The 21,903-nt window shown below is 39.7% G+C and overlaps 1 protein-coding gene across 1 annotated transcript in view; it reads right to left on the bottom strand.

The window, feature by feature from the left end:
• Positions 1-5,632: 5,632 nt before the first annotated feature.
• Positions 5,633-21,903, bottom strand: part of LOC121873111 (cadherin-99C-like) — a 143,295-nt gene continuing 127,024 nt past the window's right edge. Inside the window, exons 28-30 of the mRNA XM_042376423.1 lie at positions 11,000-11,108; positions 8,173-8,287; positions 5,633-8,019 (exon numbers count right to left, since the gene is read on the bottom strand). Coding sequence (XP_042232357.1) covers positions 7,688-8,019; positions 8,173-8,287; positions 11,000-11,108 — 556 coding nt within the window. The 3' untranslated portion in view covers positions 5,633-7,687. The remainder of the gene's footprint in view (positions 8,020-8,172; positions 8,288-10,999; positions 11,109-21,903) is intronic.

Raw genomic sequence — 21,903 nt, 5'->3', positions numbered from 1 at the left:
CTCGAATGAGCCCCTTTGTGGCCTGTCTTAACGACAATTCCCACCGGGTTCATTAATACTTGATGAATCGCTGAGACACTAAAAAATGGGAGCACAAAAAAGTCGTCATCAGAGGCGAGATATACACCTCAAATAGAGAGTGGCGTGTGGCGACGCTTAGTCTGGCCAAATGGCAATGATGTTTTGGACAGAAACAAGCGGTAGCATGTGAGTCGGGAGTCGCTGCAGTCTGCGTCTTCTCACCTAGCTGCTCATCTGTGCTTTGATGACGTCACTCGATGAATTTAATTTCCTGGCCGTCAACTGCTGTGGTTATTACGGCTGTAGACTGGTTATTTGGACTGCTTCCTCTTGTTTCTCTTGTTATTATTTTTATTTCCACTTTTGGTGTTCTTGTTCATAGAAGTAATTTATAGGTTTTTATCTTTTTTTTGGTTATTCGTTTCTTCTGTTCTCTTCTTTTCTTGTTGTGGTTCTTCAATGGTTCTTCACGTTCCTCTTGTTTCTTGGACTTAACTTTAAGGAAAGCCTCCTTGTGGCTGATCTTCTGGGATAGCACTTTGCCTACCCTACACTCTTCCCACCACCTGAGACACTCCCGGGCGGAGGAGTGTGTGCCGGCACAAGCTGCACATTTCTTTTTCCTGTTGTTGTAGTTCTTGTACTGGTGTCCAGAGGACACGCAGCTGGAATACACGTCCTCTGGAGCCTTGCATTTACTTGCCTTGTGGCTGTACCTCTGGCACTTGTAGCATCTGGTTGGTCTCGGTTCGTAGGGCTTCACTAGGATGGTGTCCTATCCCAGTAGTACTTCAAATGGTAGTTTCTTAGGATAGATGACAAGGACCGCTCGACTGGTCAGCTTCCTCACGATGTGGACCTGGTCACCAATCAGTTAGGACAGCTCGTCTTCTAGGTGTTCGATTTGGGTGTGGGAGATTACTCCCAACACCAAGTTATCTTCTACAAGGGTTTCAACCTGTATCTTAAAGCCGTTGATTTCAGTGACATGCATTACATGCAGGGCCTGTCCCCATTCCGTGACGGTGATCATAAGGTGCTTGCCTAGGCCACCGCACCTTGTGGTTGAGGAAGGGAATAGTCGGTCTAGGTTAGTAGCCATGACTGTGTCTGGTACCTCAATGTAGCTCCAAAACGGCACAGATGCTTGCCAACTTAATTATACTACAATCGGGCAAGGGGGGACCTAACTGAGGTGTAAAAACATTTCAAAAGGTACTACTCAATTGAGTGTCTATATCTGGAGCTGGCGGATGCCTGCCCCAAGAGGGGTCGCAGATCAAGGTTGAAGAAGCCACAAGTCCAGAAAACTGTGTGGACGAACTCTTTCGGAGTGAGAGTTGTGAACTCTTGGAACAACTTGCCAGAGAGTGTTATGACCAGAGTTGACCAACTCTGGAGCAGGTTCAGATACATTCAGGAACCAGTGCATGCCCAGTACAGGTACTTGCCAACAATGCATAACAGAGACGTGACCGATCGCCCAAGCAGCTAATGGGCTGATCAGTGATGAAAAAGATTAAAAGTAAAAAGTAAAAGTAAGAACGTATGGAGAACGGATTGGGTAAACTAAAAATAATGTTAATTGTAGAAAACAAAACGAAAAACAATCATAGAAACGATTATTTTTTTCACAAGTAACCATTTTGGTCATAGCTCGAGCCACTAAATTTACTAAAATGCAAGTGAGAAGGATGATGAAGGTCCAGTGGAAGGATAAAGAGTGGATGGAAGGGAATTGTAGGAGTAGAAAAAGGTGCTGTGGTTTAACACCGCTTGCCCGATGGTGATAGGATTATCCTAGGATAGTCAACTTCAGTAGCCCGGCAGTGGCAGCAGAGGAAGGGGCGAAAGGATTGGGTTTCCTTTGTAAGACCGATACCACCAAGAAAGCAGTCCAAGCCCATAAAACCACCAGTGTACTGACAAAAGTCATACATGTTAGTAAATGTAAACTCAGACAATTCATATCATACTTAAAAGCCCATAAAACATGTAGCTCTAACTTATTTCTTGAGACGTCCATTTTCTCTTATCGTCCGTTTCAGAATCTTTAATATCCCGTGTCTATGTTTGTGTATTTAAAATTACGAGTGAATGCATATGTGTTACTGTAAGATATACTGTATATACCTGCTGATCACTCAAACATTCGAGATCCATTGAGAATGATGAGGAAAGCTTCAACTATGTTTACTTTTAGTGGGATGTTGAGCCTTGGCCCGGACTCACGTGAGAAAGGTGTTATCCAGTGTCACCCTACCAAACACCACAGGTTTCCCGGCCCCCAGTTTCCTCCTGTACTAACACTGGATAAACCGCCCAAACAGCTAGTAAGTTGATAAGTGACGAATATGATAAAATAAAATAAAAATAAATAAATAAGTCGAGTGTTAGAGTTTGCAATAGAGGTGGGAAAGGTGAAGGTAAAGCCTTTGAACCAATTCCACCCCCTTTGCTGTGTAGAATGACTATCAGTGACCCTGCGACCTTGGTACAACACCTGCAATTTTAAATTACAGTACTTTGTAGTGCTTTTTTGGGGGGGGGGGGAGTTAGCAGACAAAACTTATACCCATGTGGACCCATTATGCATTCTTATGTTCCAGTCAAAAGTATACAAAAAAGTAAACAATGCAGACAACACACTTAATGCACAGTGATGACAGTTTCACCATCCCATCATTAAGGGGACCAACTAAAATAGATGCCAATGGCCGCCAACTGTGCCCTGCTCAACTCTTCAAGAATAACTTACTTATTAGATATGCCTTGGTTCAACCTGTCAAATGTGTAAAAATAGTACTTAAGTACCCATGACTATGTCATATGAAGGAAAGACAAGAGAAATTACAACCATCTGAAATTCCATTGTTTTCCCAAAGATAAAAAAAAGGCAAGTTAGTAGTAACATGAAAGTGTTTTGTGGAAATTAAGTTATACAGTATAACCACATCCAGTGCTGGGTTAATATTCATTTTGGCAAATGACCATGAAATGAAGGTTTGAACCCCACAATATAAACACAGTGAAATACCAGAAAAACCAGCTTTCATGTCAAATTCCATGTTATATTCTAAAACGAATAATTACCAAATGCTCTACAGTACTTGGATAGTTACTCAAAACTACTTTCTGATTGTATTACAGTATATATACATTAATGTTAATTATCGAAAAATTTTGACAGGTGCTTGGAATAGCTACACACATCTGAAAGATGAAATATTGAAATAACTCAATACATCTAATGTGTTATGTAGCATCCTTTGCTCCCGAGTGGCAAACTGTGGCAAAGGAGTATGACAATCAGCAGTTAATGCCTAGGCAGAAGGCAGAAGAACTGCTCTACCCATCTACCTCCACTGAAGGTTGACATACCTGTTTGTCGGACCTGGGATAAGGTCGGGACAGTGGTAGGTGTTGGTTGCCACAGGGACTATCACATAAGGCTTCCGAGCGATCGCTTGTTTTGGCGTAACTGCTGATTCCTGCATCATCACCATGTGCCATCCCCTACACCAACACTTACTGCAGCACACATCGGCGCTGCTGTTGGTGATCCCATAGTGCCCGTATCATCAGCCTCGGAGTGAGCTAGACAAGCAGAATACCACATCAGTTTCTCCCTGCCTCCTGTTTCATTTCCCAGGAGAAGTAAACGCCACCACAGATGCCCTCACTGACTGGATATACAAGTCCTCAATTCTACCTTGGACTCATCCAGGAGGGGGGAGATGGAGAGTGTTTAGTTAGCGAGGTGTATATGTATAAAGCCTAAATGTTTTACCAGTTATGTAGGTCCATATGCTTATATGTATATTCCATGTATGTGCTGCTACCATTACTTTGTATTATTATATTGCCCAACACCTGGCAAACTACCATGCCACCCAAACTACTGGCAGGGTAGCAAACCATATCAACATGGGTAGATTTGGCAGCTCACCTGGCAGTCTTACCAGTCTGTCCATACAGAGCACATGACTGTCTTGTGCTCTTGCCTCTGTACTGATACTCCTTCAGTAAACTCCAGTGAACTAATTATCTTATTACTCATCAACTCCTATCAACAGTTTCCTTATATTCCTGAAGGCATGGTGTAACAGCACCATTTGTATTATATAAATATTCACCCAAATGTATAATACTTAAATGTATAATACCCAATTATTCAAAAATGACTCGGTAGTTATTCACTAAGTTATTCAACAATGACTCAGTAATTATTCACTAAGTTATTCAACCATGACTCAGTAGTTGTTTATGTCATACATGCTGAGGTCTGTAACTTCATCAGAGGTTGAGCCAGGTCAAGCTGATTTTGCAAATACCTCACCCACTCCTTGCATCTCACGCCTGAGCAGGGAGAGCAGGCAGACTCATATCACTTGTTACCCAGTGAACTCCGCACTTAAGTGTTCTCCTATAAGTGCACTAAGACACTTCCCTTAGCAGAGAAGGTACAATATACTCTCAACTGAACCCAGTACCTGTGAAACTATATTTTTCTACAATAAAGAAAAACCAACAAAGTGTTTACTTTAGCCCTGCCACTTATTAATTCCAGAACTAATATATATATTTGTGTGTGCTATATACCTATAAAAAGGACCAACACAACTGGGTTTGGTCTTGGGTACATATTTATTGATCAAATGGTTCACTTTAATGGCTATGATATTCAGCTTAGTGTCTGCATTCTTATATTTTAGTGTCAGGCCAGTGAATACCTCTCATCTCCTCCCTTATCCCACTGTAATTACCCTTGTAATATTTGAATCTTGGCCTGGTTTTGTCATGAACATTTCATTTATTTGTTTCAGGTTAAACCAACCATCACAGTCATAACATGTCATATGATGAAGAAACCAAGGAATAGATGGGAAAAACAGAAAGCAAGAAGGGAAGATTAGGAAATTTACATTGTTTTTTCTGGTGCAGTAGAGCATGAAATATTGGAAAACCAAATACAGTAAATAAGTAATGATCTTTGAACAAACATAATAATAGGCCCATTAGAATCAGTATGCCCTAGCCCAGTGGTTCCCAACCTTTTTGGGCTGCGACCCTAAATTTCCCAACAATACGGTGTCGTGACCCTCAGGCATATAATATGTTATATACTGTAGCTTGAATGTTAAGCAAAAATTTGTTTGACTATGATAAGTACTATATTTTTTAAATTGTCTGAGGGCCCCTCGCGACCCTACTGAGGACACCCCGTAATCCTGATTTGGGTCGCAACCTGAGGTTGGGAACCGCTGCCCTAGGCCCTTCAGGCCTTTAATCTGGCCCAACCTGAGAAGTCTGACAAAGGTGAAAATAGGAAATACATGATATGGTTAGTTTTCAGAACTTTTGTGAAGGTCTGAACTTTGGCTATGGCTGGTAACATAAGCCTCCTTTCTCTACTGAAACCTATCTTCATTTATGCTGATATTACTGATAAAATTATTTTCTAGAAACACATCCCCTGGAATTATAGACGGCAACCTGTAGTTCTTCTAACACCTTGCCTCAAAGAACTGATAAGGATATTACTTACAATATAGTAACATAGTTTCTTATTGAAAGCATTAACTACACAATTTTGTTTTCAAAAACAATACTTGTTAAAAAAAATTTATTGTAAAAGAAACTATTGCTATACATATACATATATATATATAATGAATATTGATCTAAGTATATACATAGAAAGCTTTTAACACTTAAATAATTAGTATCTGAGGGATCTCAATGTTATTTGTACAGAAAATTGCAAAACAATTAGGGAAGCTGTAAAATTATCATGACTACAATTGGCTCAGGGAATAAATATTATTGGAGTTCTTTACAATATCTCTTATTAAAGTTAATAAAGAGATGTTAAATATAAATAGGGTTAAAATTCATGTATAAATCAATTGCAAAAGACAAAAGGATAACATGAGATGAATTATGGGTTATGACATAGGCAGGAAGAAGTTACTATGGAAAATCTATCTTTCCACTCTGAGTATAAATCTGTATCCTTGCTGGTTTACAGTTTAATGTAATATCTCTGAGATGTATTTGGCAAATTTTTTTTTATGACATTTAATAACTGATTAGTGAAGGATTACAGTAGAGTACAAAATCCCATTTTATGGCCATGGGCAAAGGTTAATGTCCTGTGAATTATCAGCACACTGACCATCCAATAAAAGAGCCTGCTTACACCTTAAGGTACAACTGGTCAGTAGGCAGCTGGGAATAATGTAGTTGTCACAAGAAAAATTTATATCAGTCACACTAGGAGTATTTTGAGGTATCCAGTCAGGAATTAAAATCATTAATATACTGAACTACCTGAGATACAAAGGGAATTTCAGAACTCCAGCCCTCAGGCCTGGTTGATCCAAAATTTAACCCATAAGATAGAAGGAATCCAGGTCACTCAGCTTGGTCTTTGGCCATTAAATGAGATTTCATTCTTCAATTCTTTATTTAGGGCCACAATGATCCTTCAATGTCTTGAGACTTAAAATCCAGTAAATAATGTAAAGTGGAGCTCATGCATCAACAGCATTACTGAATGAACCCCTTGTCATATCTTGTAAATTATGAGGGCTAAACTTAGATAATCCCTAAAGTCACAGGGAAATTTCAAACTCAGGTCCATGCACCTTATTCCAATATGGATTTGAGAGATTCTCCTCAAAAAGGGCACATTAGAGGTGGTAATGATATGATATGGCCTCATAGCTTGTAGAGGCCTATCTGGATTTTCCCAGGCTTGAGTTTGTCTCAATAGCCATCCCCACCTTCTTATCTCATTGTGTATACAGTAATTATTTTCTCAATTCAGAATATAATATGAAGTGAAATAAAATTAATATTGTAATGCATTATCATATACTTTAAAAAATTCAAAGGTTACCAAACATCACCAGACATTACAAATTTACATATACCTGTACATTAAACAAAACACACTGACGAGAGCTTAATTCCTGACTGGGATAGGTCACTTGCTATAAATTCAACAACCATGCTACTGAATTACTTAAAAGACTCCTGGTATGATGACTGGATGAAGAGCAGCTTTTCCATTATTCACAGCAAAATGCAACCTTCAACTGAACAATGATACTAGTGGACTCTTGTCCTTGGGTGTTAAGTGTGCTGGTTATTCACAGGTCACTCATTAAAGGACCATAGGCCATAAATAAAAAATAACTTGAGCACACTCAAAAAGCACCAAGTTCAACATATTACAATATTAACAATTTGAGCTGATACATACTCATTAGTCAATGTAATATCATAGTTGCTGAAAACACATTATCAACATAATTTGAAAGCAACTGTAATCAATAACTAATATATTGCTTTTAACCACAAAATTTCTCATAAAAACAAATAATTCTTGTGGTGAACGGTACACACAAATGTTGACGCATTCAGAATCACTGAATATTTTCTGTAGTTAATTATCATCTCACTATTCCAGGATAGTAATGAAAACTTGAATCTAGATTTAGAATATGGCTTTACAGGTACAGTAATTAACTTTACTGAATGTTCTCTTTCCACTATAAATTGTCACAAAGACCGGTAACATTACAGAGATCTTCAATATTAAGTGATTAAGTGAAAGCTATAAATCTTGTGTATCCTGTGTTAGTCTTTATGAACAATTTCAAAGTTCAGTAGTAGTTTGCACAGGTGATGGTTCTGTTAAACCTCGTCGGCCAAACATAACATTTTCATTGGTGGCACTGACACTCAAGGGTCCTTCACCACCATCTTCATCATCAGCAAAATGTTCATAGGCAGGGTTTCTGCCAGATGGAGTGGGGGCAGCGATTGCAGATATATGTTGGAGGTGGCGTTGACCTGGAGGAGTATCCCAATCTATTCCTACAGTTTTGTCATGCTGATGATATTGATGTGACATTCCTGGGATGCTCTTATCACTATCAATGACACCTTCTACTTCCCTACTGCTGCTAGTGCTGCCATCCTCACTCACTGTAAGTAATGTTTAAGATTAAAGGGAACTCAAGAGGTTTTAATTGCTTACCAATTGCAAATTTCATGACAAAAACGAATAACAATCTTGCAATTAATATTTCATGAATTAGAAAAAATATTCATTTGGTCCACTTTGAAAATTGAACCTACATTGTTGTTTGGTGATATAAGATACATTATCCATGGAGAAATGATGAGAGGGTCTGGAGTCAAAGGTTAGCTCCTGCACTGACTCATCATCCATAGGAACACTCATGTGCAGTACCTGAATGAAAATAAATAAAATTCGCATTACCAATATGAAAAATAAATCCAAAATATAACAATCCAATGTTTTACTCATCAACTTAAAAACATACCTGATACATACTCGTAGGTGCCTAGATAAAATGGCAGAGGTGTCATATCAGATAATACTCAATAAATGATTGTAGATCATCATTCCATATAGTGGAATCATTTCCAATGTGTTAACATGAATGAATCTGACAATGCTTTAAAAATATGCACAGTGAACTGATACAAGGTGATGTAATCAAAACTGAGTTTAAAGAACTACATGTACTTAAATATTGTGTATGCAAGTTGAGAAAATATGAGAGAAGCATTTTTTCTTAGTTTAGCCCTCTCCTGGTACTTTCTACAAATTTCTTGCATAACTTTCTCCAACCATATCCTTTTCATTGTGGTCATTTTGTGGAGATTAAAGTGACTATGAACTCTAAAATGACTGGGAAACGTGAAACTAAGTCTCCTGCAATCCCAAGCAAACCATGCAACCTCTGGATGTTAAACTGGACATTCCATCTTAAGAGTGTTTGGTCTAGCCCGGTTAACTGTCTCAACCACAGGAGAGAGTGTAACTGCAAGTACAGTAAAAAAAAAAAAAAAGTACCGGACAACTGAGTAACGACTCGTCCAAGTAACGAGATGAATCTTGGGCAATATTATTAAAAAAGTGACAAACTATTTTGCGTAACTTAGAGGTCACAACAATACAGAATAGCAAAGGATTGGAACCTATTCCCTTTTACTCATAGTTAAATAAACCTATAATTTGACCTTAGCTTTTGAGAAATACTTGGCATAATCTTCGAGATGATTTGTAGCAAGACAACACCAACGTGTCTTGGCTGTGACCATCACCACAACAGCTCTGTTAACACCTCTAAAACCAAATTCGTGCTAGTTACTAACTCCTATGAGGAGTAAGATAAAATAACATATACAGTGGTCCCTCGGTTAATGAACACAATTCATTCCACAGTCGTTCGTTAACCGAATCCATTGTTGAATGGGATATTGGGTAATTGGTTCCAGCTGACAGAAAAGTACATAGAAAGTAAAAAAAAAAAAATGCAGTAAAGTACACTTACTTTGAGGTATGAATGTAGAAGGTTCCTGGTTGATGATGATGATGGGAATTAGAAGTGGGGGTGGAGGAGAAGGAAGAAGAGAAGGAAGTGGGGATGGAGGAGAAATCACCTTTCAGGGGACCCACTCTTGATGCAATAATTTCATCAATAAAATTTTAAGTTCACTAGGTGTAATTCAAGATTATTTTCTTTAAATCAACACTACACTGCGCCATATATTATCAATATGTTAACGAAATTTCAGAATGACCAATAATTTTAATGTAAAAATGCAAAAATATTCAAGACACCAGCAAAATCGATATTCACTCCACTGTAAATAAAGCTAAACTGACGCCTGGTGAGTGAGTCAAGCGCACAAAAAACTAGTTCCCTGTACTGCATATATTATCAATATGTTAACTAAATTTTAAAATTACTAATAATTTTAATATAAAAAATGCACAAATATTAAAGAGCACAACTTTCTTGATATTTACTCCACTGAATTGGCAGACTAGCCCATCAGCTGATCAGCTGATGCTCACAACAAAACATGTTTTGTTCGTTAACTGAATTGAAGATCCTTATGGGAGGTAATTCGTTAACCGAAATTTTGTTAATCGAACCATTCGTTAACTGAGGGACGACTGTACCAGTAAATGTGAGGAATAAATATAAATAATATCAATAAATAAATACTGTTAGTACAGTACAGTATTGACATTTGGCTGCTGGATGATGAAATTTGTCAATCATTTCATTACACATGGGGTTTTTACTGTACTGCCACAAGGCTCCTTGAGTTGCGGACAGAACACCAGACTCACCACTGCAAGCCTCTCTCTATGATTGCTTAGAACATAAGAACATAAGAATGGAGGAAACTGCAGCGGGCCTATTGGCCCATACTGGGCAGTCCCGTTTACACCCAACCCCTATTGCTCATATAAGCATCCAACCTATGTTTGAAGCTATTCAGCGTATTCGAGTTAATGATGATATTTGGTAACTTGTTCCATTCATCCACTAATCTGTTTCCAAACCAGTGTTTACCTATTTCACGCCTAAATCTAAATTTGTCTAATTTAAAACCATTGTTACGAGTTCGCTCCTGGTTGGATAGTTTGAGTACCTTTGTAATGTCCCCTTTATTTAGCCCTGACTTCCACTTATACACCTCTATCAGGTCGCCCCTCGCTCTACGTCTCTCGAGGGAGTGCAAATTAAGATGCTTTAAACTGTCTCTATACTCAAGGTTCCTAATGCCCGGGATTAGTCTTGTCATTCTCCTCTGAATTCTTTCCAATGATTCTATACTGAAGCAAGTTGTATATTTTCTTACTTTAGATTATTTATTTAAATACCGGGACTGTATATAATAAAGCTGCAATATAAAATGTGAGATCAAGTAATGTATATATGAGAACCCATTTTCAGAGCACATCCATACATCAGATTGTCATGTAATGAAAATTTGTAGTTATGCATTGTGTTTCAATGCTCCCTGGCATTCCTATAACAGTATGAATAAAGCAATAAATCACATATTCCCATCTTGGCTGAATTTATATATGGTGACACAAATGAAACAACCACTATCACTCATATTCAACTCTTACCTGAACTTCATATTCTTTAGTAACAGGTTCAATGACTGACCCGACTCTTTCATATGGTGGTGCAACAACCACGACTGCTTTGCTGGCTTCATCACGATGTCGTATATACCTGAAAAGAAATTTAAGCTATACAGATGTTCTACAAGGCATCCCGCATTCATATTATGATACAGGTTGTACCTCTCTAGTCCGGCAACCACGGGACCTGACCAGTGCCGGACCATGTAAATTTCCGGACCATGGAAATTCACCCTTTTCCTGGACAGATAGTGACTTGCGCTTAAGTTTGCACCACTTTCACTGCTTCGTGGTCTCTTTGAAGACATATTGAAGGGTTAAATGTTGTACAGTAGGTTCTTAAATTTAGCGAGTTTTTAATTCAACGTTTTTTATTTGGACACACAAAAAAAACCACTGCACAATTTAAAATTTTGACGGCGAAAACTCGAATTTCGACGGGTTTGAGAGGCCCGCCAACGTTCGGACATGCACAATTGTGTAAACAGCGTCATTTTTTATTGAATTAATGTTTATGTGTGCAAAATGAACAATACAATTCATTAATAATACGTAGAATATTAAAACACACGAGGAGACGAGACAGCATTGTTTTCATTGTTTACAAAACCAGTGACTGACTGGTTCTACATATAAAACTGAAGAAAATAAGACCCTGGTTGTAGCTGTAGTAAAATTAATATGGTTGTTTTAAGTAATTTATTTAATGTTAATATATGGAACAATGGAAGTAGCTAACCAATAATGGTAAAAAAAAAAAGAGAGATCGTGTATGTAAGTGCGCACATGTGAAAACATATCGTCATTACATAAGAATATGAAAGCAACACTTATTTACTGTTCATATATGTTTTAATTAATGTTTCTTTATTTTTTTATTGAATTACTGTTTATGTGTGCAATATTAAAACACATGATGAGACGAGACAGTATTGTTTTCGTTAATGTTTACAAAGCCAGTGACTGATTGGTTCTACATATAAAACTGATGAAAATAAGACCCTGGTTGTAGCTGTAGTAAACTTAATATGGTTGTTTCAAGCAATGTTATTTAATGTTAATAAATGGAACAATGGAAGTAGCTAACCATTAATGGTAAAAAAAAAGTGAGATCACGTATTTAAGTGAGCACATGTGTAAACATATCGTCATTACTCTACATAAGAATATGAAAGCAGCACTTATTTACTGTTCATATATATTTTAATTGATGTTTCTGAATTTAAAAAATAATTCTACCCACTAGTGGTGGTAAAGTTGAAAACATAAAGACAGCCAATGTTGTTGTGTGTGTTTTTACTCGGATGACAAAGTTGCCAAGCCATCAGGTTCAACTCTAGCTAAAGCTGTAGAACATAAGAACATTTCTGTGTTGTTTTTAGTTTTTATTTAACTTTGTGTTATTTTCGTTGGTTTATTAGGGCGCTGCTTTATTACAGGTAGTAATTCGCCAAAAAAGTAGGGTAAATATGGCCAAATTTAGCCAAACATCGAAAGTACAGTACCAGACTCAAATTAATTTTCTCCATGGGCAAACTAAAATCATTCCGGACCATGGGAGTTTCCGGACCACAGAATGTCGGACTAGAGAGGTACAACTGTACTTTCCATTTTCAGCAATGTTAAACTATTAAAATCCTTCTCTTGTTTAGATGTAAAACTATCAACTTTTTTACCTAAATCTCTTAAATGTTTTTTTATATTTAAATAAAAAAATTCTCAATCCATTGTGCCTTAATATGAATTACTGGATACTATAAATATGAACTGCTTAAAAAATTTAATGCATATTGTATTAATCCTATGTACCAAGATATACCATGAAATCTTGAACCATTTAACTAAAAATTTTGGTTACCAGCAACTGAAGGTCATTATAGAAAACCTAATATTTCACTAAGTACCAAATATACTGTAATACTGCACTCTTTGGAAATATAAGCAGAAGTATCTAAAGACAATTGAACTTTAGTGAGCAATATAAGACCATAAGTACATACAAAGTGATGAAAGCTTTGTATATTTACCTCTGCAGTCAGCTGAGTGTGCTACAACACCATCATTTGGCGGCTCATCAACAAACTTTATTACTTTAACTTTTTTTTTTTTTTCCTCTTCGCCACTGATCAGTTCATTTGCTGCTTGGGCGGTTGGTCGGTCATGTCTCTGTTATGCACAGTTGGTAAGTACTGAGCATGTACTGTATTGGCTCCTGAATGTATCTGAACCTGTGCCAGTGTTGGTCAAGTTTAGTCTTGAAGGAACTCACACTCAGTGCCATCACAAAACTCTCTGGCAGGTTATCCCAAGAGTTTACAATTCTCACTCAAGAAAAAAAAACATTGCTCTCACAATTTCCTGGACTTGTGGCTTCTTCAACCTTGAGCTGTGACCTCTAGTGGGGCAGGCGTCCACCAGCTCCAGGTGTGAACACTCAACTGAGATGTTTATAAACTTCAACTAAGTCACCCTTTGCCTGCTTATAGTATCAGCTAGGCAGTTGCAGGAGTTCTAACCTCTATGGGTAACTGATGTGCAGTAACACAGGCATCAGTCTGGTAGTCATCCTTTGGAAATTTCCATCAAATGACTGTCTCTAGCATATCTCGGGGACAAGACAGGACGACAGTACTCCAAACGGGGAAGCACCTTACTTTTGAAGAGCGTTACGAGATACAGACCATCTATATATCTTATCAACTTCCTTACAAGACCTACTAGAATAATCGCTTAATTCACCTTCTTCTCACAATGGCCTGAGAACTTCAGTTCATTTTCAACATAGACACCCAGGTCCTTTTCACATTCGGTCTCTGTTAATGCTGTTTCTTTGTCCTGTTGGAATATGTGATATGCCACCTTACCATTGGTATGGCCTAGGTACATTTTACACATCATGACAATGAATCTTAGCAGCCATTTCTTTGACCACTCTTGAAGCTGGCAGAGATCTTTCTGTAGCTCTTCACAGTCTGTTTGGTTCTTAATTTTCCTGAGTAATGTGGCATCATCCACAAACGTTTGTATGGAGGAGTGCATGGCTTTTGGCATGTCATTTATGTAACAAACAAACAACAGGCTCAGTACACTGCCCTGTGATACCCAACTTGTCATGGGTACACATGGCGATTTCATGCCAATAATTCACACACACTGCCTTCAGTCATGAGGAAAGTCTCTGATCCATGCTAGGACACTTCCCCGAAACTTGTACCTTCCCGGTTTAATTTTCAGTCTTTCATGGAAAACGCTGTCAAAACTCCTGGCAAAATCCAGATATTATTGCCGATTTTGTAACCTTGTTCCAGAATTTGAATCCAAACATCCAGCACTTTGAGTAACTGTACAAAGCAGGAGCATTCCAGCATAAAACAGTGTTGGCAGTCCTTTACGAGGTTATTTTGTAGATATTCCATCATGGCATGTCTTAAAATGGTCTCTAGTACTTTACACACTATTCTGGTCAGGCTCACTGGTCTATAATTATTCAATGAGTGATGATCGCCCTATCTGAAGATAGGACTCACATACCGTAAGCCATTTTCGAATCACTGGGGATCTTTTGCTCATCTAGGCATTTACAGAACAGGATCATAAGGGGCTCAGCAAACTCAATGCACAATTCTCTTAGGACTTAGGGATGCACCATGTCCGGCCGCAAGCTCTTATTAACCTTTCGCTATGACAATTTATTTCTTATGGCCTTTTCTGAGAACACTATGTAGGTCAGCGCTGTGTTAAACTGTCTTTCCTTAAATGCAGGAAGACTGTTTGTGCACGTATTTTTATTTGGATTTTGCTTAACAGTAGAAAGCCTTTGGGTTTGATCTGACCTTATTTGCAATCCTGCTTGTCATTTGTTATAACCCTCCTCATGGATCATGCGTAACAGTCTCCTTGTTTTTCTGGAGCTAGTGGGGTTGGTCTTGGGTATATATTTATCAATCAAAGAGTCCACTCTAATGGCTATGATCTTAAGCATAGTGTCTGCATTCTTGTATCTCAATGAGTCAGGCCAGTGAATGCCATTCATCCCGTTGTAATCACCTTTGTAATAATTGAGCCTTGGCCTACTTTTATCATGAACATAAACATGCATAATAATGCAGCAATTAACCAATGGAAGAGAGAGGTGTGTGTGCGAGTGCATGAGTATGAATACTGTAGAAATCCCCAAAACATACATCACCACTCAGCTGTGAGATGGCTGTGCACATTGCCATTGTTGCATATAATGAAACTCTAAAAGTTTTGGAAACAGCATTTCAATACAGTACTGTACTCTAATATGACTTAGAAATAAAGAAAATATAATATCCTGTACTACTGTAAAACTATAAAACAAATAGCATGGGTTTGTATGTGTGGAGGCAGTGGGTTTTAACCCTCTAACTGCTCTTATCCCCAGTCAGGGACGGGCACTGCAGACTGCTCCTGTCCCCAATCGGGGATCACCCATGCATCACTTCCTGCCAAATTAGCTCATCAGTCAATGTTTATCAGTGATGGATTACACACATCCGTCAGCCTCTTGTGGCTGCTTAGCCACGCTGAGCACTCCTCCATGTAGCAAGTATCGACACAAGTATCATACTGCTGAGGAAGCAGCTGAAATACTACGTACTGAACATGAGTGATAGTGAAGAAGAAAAGGAAATTGCAAATATCACAAATCAATTTGATGAATTTGAACAATTTGAGGCTTTGGTAGAGAGTGATAGTGGGAGAGAGAGTGGGGTGGAGGATACTGGAGCCCTGATTCAAGGAACTCCTGTGATTGTGGTCTGATGTTCATGATTTCATACATGTCCTGACACCTCCACTCAACACCCCACCACTACTGCGACCCTCCCTCCCAGCCCCCAACCCCATGCTCACTCAACTTCAGTCCTCTGTGGCACGTTAGTCAAAGTGAGTACTGTACAGTACAGGAAAGCCTCGAATAATGATGGTTCTACTACCAACGATTCGTATTTAAAACCCTGGTTAATTTAGGACTCAATTTAATTATTTTATTCATAATTACATTTTCATATAAAAAACAATTAAATCCCAATATGTATTATACAAATTATATACAGTCAACCCTCGCTTTACGCGGTCACACGTTTACGCGGTACCCTGCCGAAACCGGAATGCTCACATTCCGCGGTGCGTGTACCCCTTTACGCGGAGAGCGGCTGGCGAGCCGCGGCATTTTTGGATCCAAACCTCCCGCCATCTCTCCCGCCCTCCGCCACGTTGTGTAAGCGGCGCGAGTAGGTTGCGCAGTGTGTGTCTTTGTTGCGTTATCACTGACGTCATATGACGTATCGGACTGTAATTGGGCCATGCATCCTTACCTCCCTCCGCTGCTAGCTGTGATTGGTTTAAAGTAATATGACGTGTCCACCCGCGGGAGGGAGGGAGGAAAGACGACGCTTGACCTAGCCGCGGCAGTTTCATCCCTCCAGGCCACACCATGTATACGTGATTCCATTGTTCTGTAAAATGGCTTCCGCCGGACCACCACCCCCAGAGAGAAACCTTTCCTTACCTGGACCCAGCCGCCCTAAGCCAAAGAAGACACGACGTTCCTTAAGCTACGAAATTAAGTATAAGATCATACAAGAGTTGGAGAAAGGAACAAGACAGGTTGATCTCGCGCGCCAGCATGGTGTTAACGAGTCTACGATCAGGACAATTAAGAAGGATGCAGCCAAGATAAAGGAGCACATGAACATCACAAAGTCTACAGGTGCTTCTATAATCAAGTATTTCCACAACCAGGTGCTTCTCAAGACGGAAAAATTACTTGTGAGCTACTTGGTGCGTCAGGTGCGACGGAACATGGCGGTGGACACGCGCTCAGTTAAGGAGTATGCACGTGAACTGTATGCTGCAGTGTCACGAAAGATGGGAATTACAGAGCCCAAACCCTTTTATGCTTCCTCTGGGTGGTTACAGAGGTTTAAGAAGAGGAACAAGATCACCAGTATCAACATTGGTGGTGAAGAAGCTGGTGGTGACCGTGTTGCGGCAAGGGAATTTCCTCCGTTTTTACGTGAGAGTATGGAGGAAGGACAGTACACCGACGACCAGGTGTTTAACATGGACGAATCTGGTCTTTTTTGGAAAAAGCTACCTTCCAAGAACTTCGTTGTGAAGAATGCCAGCAAGATTCGGGGCCGGAAGTTGCAGAAGGAGTGCATCACCGTCCTGTTTACCACCAATGCCTCCGGTACCTGTAAGCTCAAGTTATCGGTGATCCACACAGCACGCAAGCCGCACGCCTACAAGAGCATGGACATGACCAAGCTAAATGTCCACTGGCTGACTGCACGTAAGGCGTGGATGTTCTCTACCCTGTCCCTCTCCTGGTTTGATGACTGTTTCGTTCCCGATGTGAAGAAATTCTGTGCGCAACAGAATGCGCCATTCAAGATTTTGTTGCTGCTGGACAACGCACCAGGACACTCACCCCTACTGTTAGATCGTCACCCCAACGTAAAAGTGGTCTTCCTTCCTCCCAACACTACGTCTATATTACAGCCCATGGACCAAGAGTTAATCTGTAATGTAAAAGCTGCATTCTCTACTAAAAAATTCAAGCTCCTGAACGACTACACCAACACCAGGGAAGAGTTGCGTAACCTGAGTGACACCAACACCGATAGCAAAAGCGAAGACGACGAGGATCAACAGTTGGCAGAGCAAGAAGTACTTTTAAAACAATTCTGGAGAATATTCAACGTCAAGAAAGCTGTGGACTTCTTGGTGGAGGCATGGGATCAGCTGTCTGTAGCAACTGTTCGTCATGCATGGAGACATGTGTTGCAAGGCATTCCGGCCGTTAGGCAGAATCAATCTGTGACTGGTGAGGTTCAGACTGTTGCAGTAGCAGTGGACCTTGCCAGAGAAGCTGCGCAGAGTGTTACAGCTGCAGGCTTCTCCAAGACCACCAACGACGACATCCTGGAGGTGATAAGGGATCCTGATGTGACTACCGACGACATGGTAGATGATGATAACGTCAGTGAAGAGGCAGGTGGTGCGTCATCCCAATAAGAACGCCGCTTATCCCATAGTAATGTTAGGGGTGCCATCGAGTGTATCGAGAAAGCCAAGCTCCTTTCCGACGACCCTGACGCAAACAGGTATGAAATCTTCACTACCCAGCTGTTGCAGACTATGGAGCCCTACATCAAGGTTTATCACGACAACATAAACACCAGCCGTCAGCAAAGCATAACAGAGTTCTTCGCCCGCAACCCACCACAGCCAGCCCAAGCCAGTGATAGTAACAGAGGTAGAGACAGTGATGATGACTTTGAGGGATTTGTCAGGGAGGCCCTGATAAGTGTGGATGACAATGATGGTGACTCACCTGAGGGCCAGTAGCCTGCCCTCTGCCTCGGAACCAGCCTCCATTCCCGTACGCCGACCCATCTCTTCTACTAACGTAAGTGTTAACCCCAACCTTGTTTTTTTCTAACCTAACCTTCAGTTTATTGACTGTTCCCTTCTATATTATGTGTGGGTGTATACCATCATAAAGTTAAGATGTTATTTTTAGTAAAACGTACGTATTGTGTCGGGAAAAAGTGGAGTTTGGGGGTCGGCCCGGTCTCTATTTCAATTAATCCCATATGTTATGTTGTTCACTTTACGTGTTTCTCACTTTACGCGGGCAGCCGTGGGTTGAATTAACCGCGTAAAGTGAGGGTTCACTGTATATGTATATAAAACAAAAATGAGCCCTGCAAACGGATGCTGTCGGGCTGGTGAGTGGTGATGCCAGCAAGAGAGCAAGCGATGGTAGTGATGGTTTCGGAGCAAAAAGAAAGTGTATAAGCTTAGCCGAGAAACTAGATGTGTTAAAATGGAATGGCAAAATCAACAGTGAAAACTATCTGTAAGAATGAAGAAAACATTTAAGAAAGTGCTCAGTTGATGAAGAGAAAGTTCAGGAGCTAAACAATCATGGAGAAGACCTAAAAAATGAAGAACTGATGCAACTTGAACAAGAGCATGATTGGAACACCAACTGATTACCCCTACCTCACCTTCTGGCAAATTTACAGCAACATTGGCTGTGTCCTAAGTTTTCATATTCCTACGTAGAGAAATGATGCTATGTTTTCACGTGTACGTACGTATATATGTTGGCCTTGCGCAATCCGTCTCACTTTTAATCTTTACCATCTGTGGTTACTTCTACTGTACATTAAATAACATCAATTAAAACATACTTATTTTTTTTTTTACATTAATTTTACTAAAGCTATAACCAGGGTCTTATTTTCTTCAGTTTCATATTGAGAACCAACGTCATGGGTGTAAACAATTACGAAAACAATGCCGTCTTGTCTCCTCTTGTGTGACCATATTATCATTGATTTATATTGCACTAGGTGCATTAATAAACATTATTTAAAACATATAGGTTTTATTTTCCATTTATTTTATTGTTTTGGGGGAAAAGAGGGTAAAAAGCCACACAAGCTATGAAAAGGTCACACTAAAGATATGAAAAGGTCACACTAGGGAATGTGTCCCATTAATATTGCTTTATTTTAATAGTAATTAATGATTCAAGATATGGCGATTGTAATGGCCCCTGTCTCATCAACAGAAAGTATTATATAAATACAGTCAACCCTCACTTTACGCGGTCCCACATTCCACGTTTACACGGTGCCCTGCCAGAACCCAGGATGCTCACATTCCGCGGTGGGTGTACTCCTTTACACGGGTGAAGTATAATTTTTTTATTTAGCTCATAAAATTCATACAAATTATCCGGCCAGAATATAATTTACATTGCTGGAATTCTTACAATATGATGATCATTTTGAATATAAACATCATAGATTTTGCATTAGACATACAAATTTTAGATATAATGTTTACTCTTGAGTAAATATGTTATCTTTTGTGCAAAATATATGATATTTATATTCAAAATATTCCTGGTCTTACAAGGAATCCAGCAATGTCAATTATATTATCCTAACTTTAATCTGAGGTATTATTTAATACTAAATGTTAAAATCTAGTTTTTTCACCCACTCTTTCTCTTGAAGGGACGGTTGGTGGGAGGTGGGGGGAGGGTTGGGACGGACTGACCATCTGGCTCGTTGGAAGAGGGGGGGAGGCAAGGTGGGGTACTGTGATTGACCGATAGTGTCGTGAAGAATATTTTTTTTTTTTATTAACTGAAGATATTTGTTTTAGCTCATAAAATTCATACAAATTACCTGGCCAGAATATAATTTACATTGCTGGAATTCTTACAATTTGATGATCATTTTGAATGTAAACATCATAGATTTTGCATTAAACATACAAATTTTAGATATAATGTTTACTCTTGAGTAAATATGTTATCTTTTGTGCAAAATATATGACATTTATATTCAAAATATTCCTGGTCTTACAAGGAATCCAGCAACTGGACATTGACCTATCGTTGCGGGCGGTCGTGTTGCGTCTCTGTAACAAAGCGTGTTCGGCCGGGCCTTCGATGTAGAGCGGCAGAAATTGGACAGTGATTACATAAGTTCGTCAAGATCGTCTTAGTGAGGTGAAAGTGTAAATCGATGTCGGACTTTTCATGCTAGACACGATTGTATTTTTGAAAACTCAATTTCCACCGAGTTGGAGGTACAGCCAGGGTCACAGGCCTATAACCACACAATCACTGCCACATGACAAAGCTTTTATTTTATTTTATTTTTTAGGGTGTTGTGGTCACGGCTGTGATAAAGGCCAACCAGGGAGTGTAGTACTGTGCCTTCAGTTAAATCAGTTCATAGTTGTCATCAGTGAATGCAGAAGAGACTATAATAACTTAAAGTGAATACATATTGGCAATCGAGCTGGTAAGGACAACTGCCAGCCTATTCGTGTCATAGGTGCCACAGAGACTTTAAATTTTATTTTGTTTGTGTGCTTGCTCAAGGACTGAATCTGTGTTTATAATACACCACTCACAGGGAGATACAGTGTACACAGTGATAGTTCATAGTGTCATCAGTGACCGCTGAAGTTGTAAATAACTTAAAGTGAGCGCTCACTAGCAAGCAAGCTGGAAAGGCACCGTGCCAGCTGAAACCAAGTCGTGTCATAGGTGCCACAGAGACTTTAAATTTTATTTTATGTTGATTGTGTGCTTGCTCAAGGACTGAAACTGTGCCTACAATACACCATTCACAGGGAGATACAGTGTACGCAGTCGCAGACGACAACTCCATAGGCAACAGAGAGTAGCTAAGTACTTTTTTCTCTCTTTATTTTCTTTGAAATAGGTGTAGATCTATACACAGTCTGCACCCCCCCCCCCACAACAACAACAACCATGAGTTTGGTATGTGATTACTGCAGGGAGACGTCGGATATGGAGGATGCAGGCCTAACTAATGCAACGTTTAGGAAGTTACTAACTGCCGTAAAGCTTGATGGCTGTTGCTGGTATTGCCCTGGCTGCATAGTCAAGGTGAATGAAGCGATTGCAATCCATAAGGGAACGAGTTCTCTAGGGACGAAAATAGATGAAGCAGGAGCCCTGCTGGTTGACAAACTGGAGCAAGTTGAGAAAGAGATCCTTGCTAAGACTGAGGAAGTAGCTAATAGAATGGAGGTGGTTGCTAAGAGGAGCTATGCGGACGTATTAGGAGGGCCACGGGTGGGGGGGGCGGAGAGTAATGCAGAATCAGTACAGGTTCTACAGCAGATTGGGACTCTGAAAAAGTGTGTCGAAGAAATGAAAATTAACGGACCTACTGTTAGGGGAGAGGAGGAACACCAGGAACGGCTCCAGCGCAGGAACAATGTAATAGTTTTTGGAGTCCCAGAGAGCCAGGCAGAGGGAACTGTGAGTAAGGAAACACACGACAAGGTGCTGT

Source organism: Homarus americanus, unplaced genomic scaffold, assembly GCF_018991925.1.
Source record: "Homarus americanus isolate GMGI-L3 unplaced genomic scaffold, GMGI_Hamer_2.0 scaffold32929, whole genome shotgun sequence".
NCBI classification, from domain to species: domain Eukaryota; kingdom Metazoa; phylum Arthropoda; class Malacostraca; order Decapoda; family Nephropidae; genus Homarus; species Homarus americanus.
This window is presented reverse-complemented; position numbering and strand designations above follow the sequence as displayed.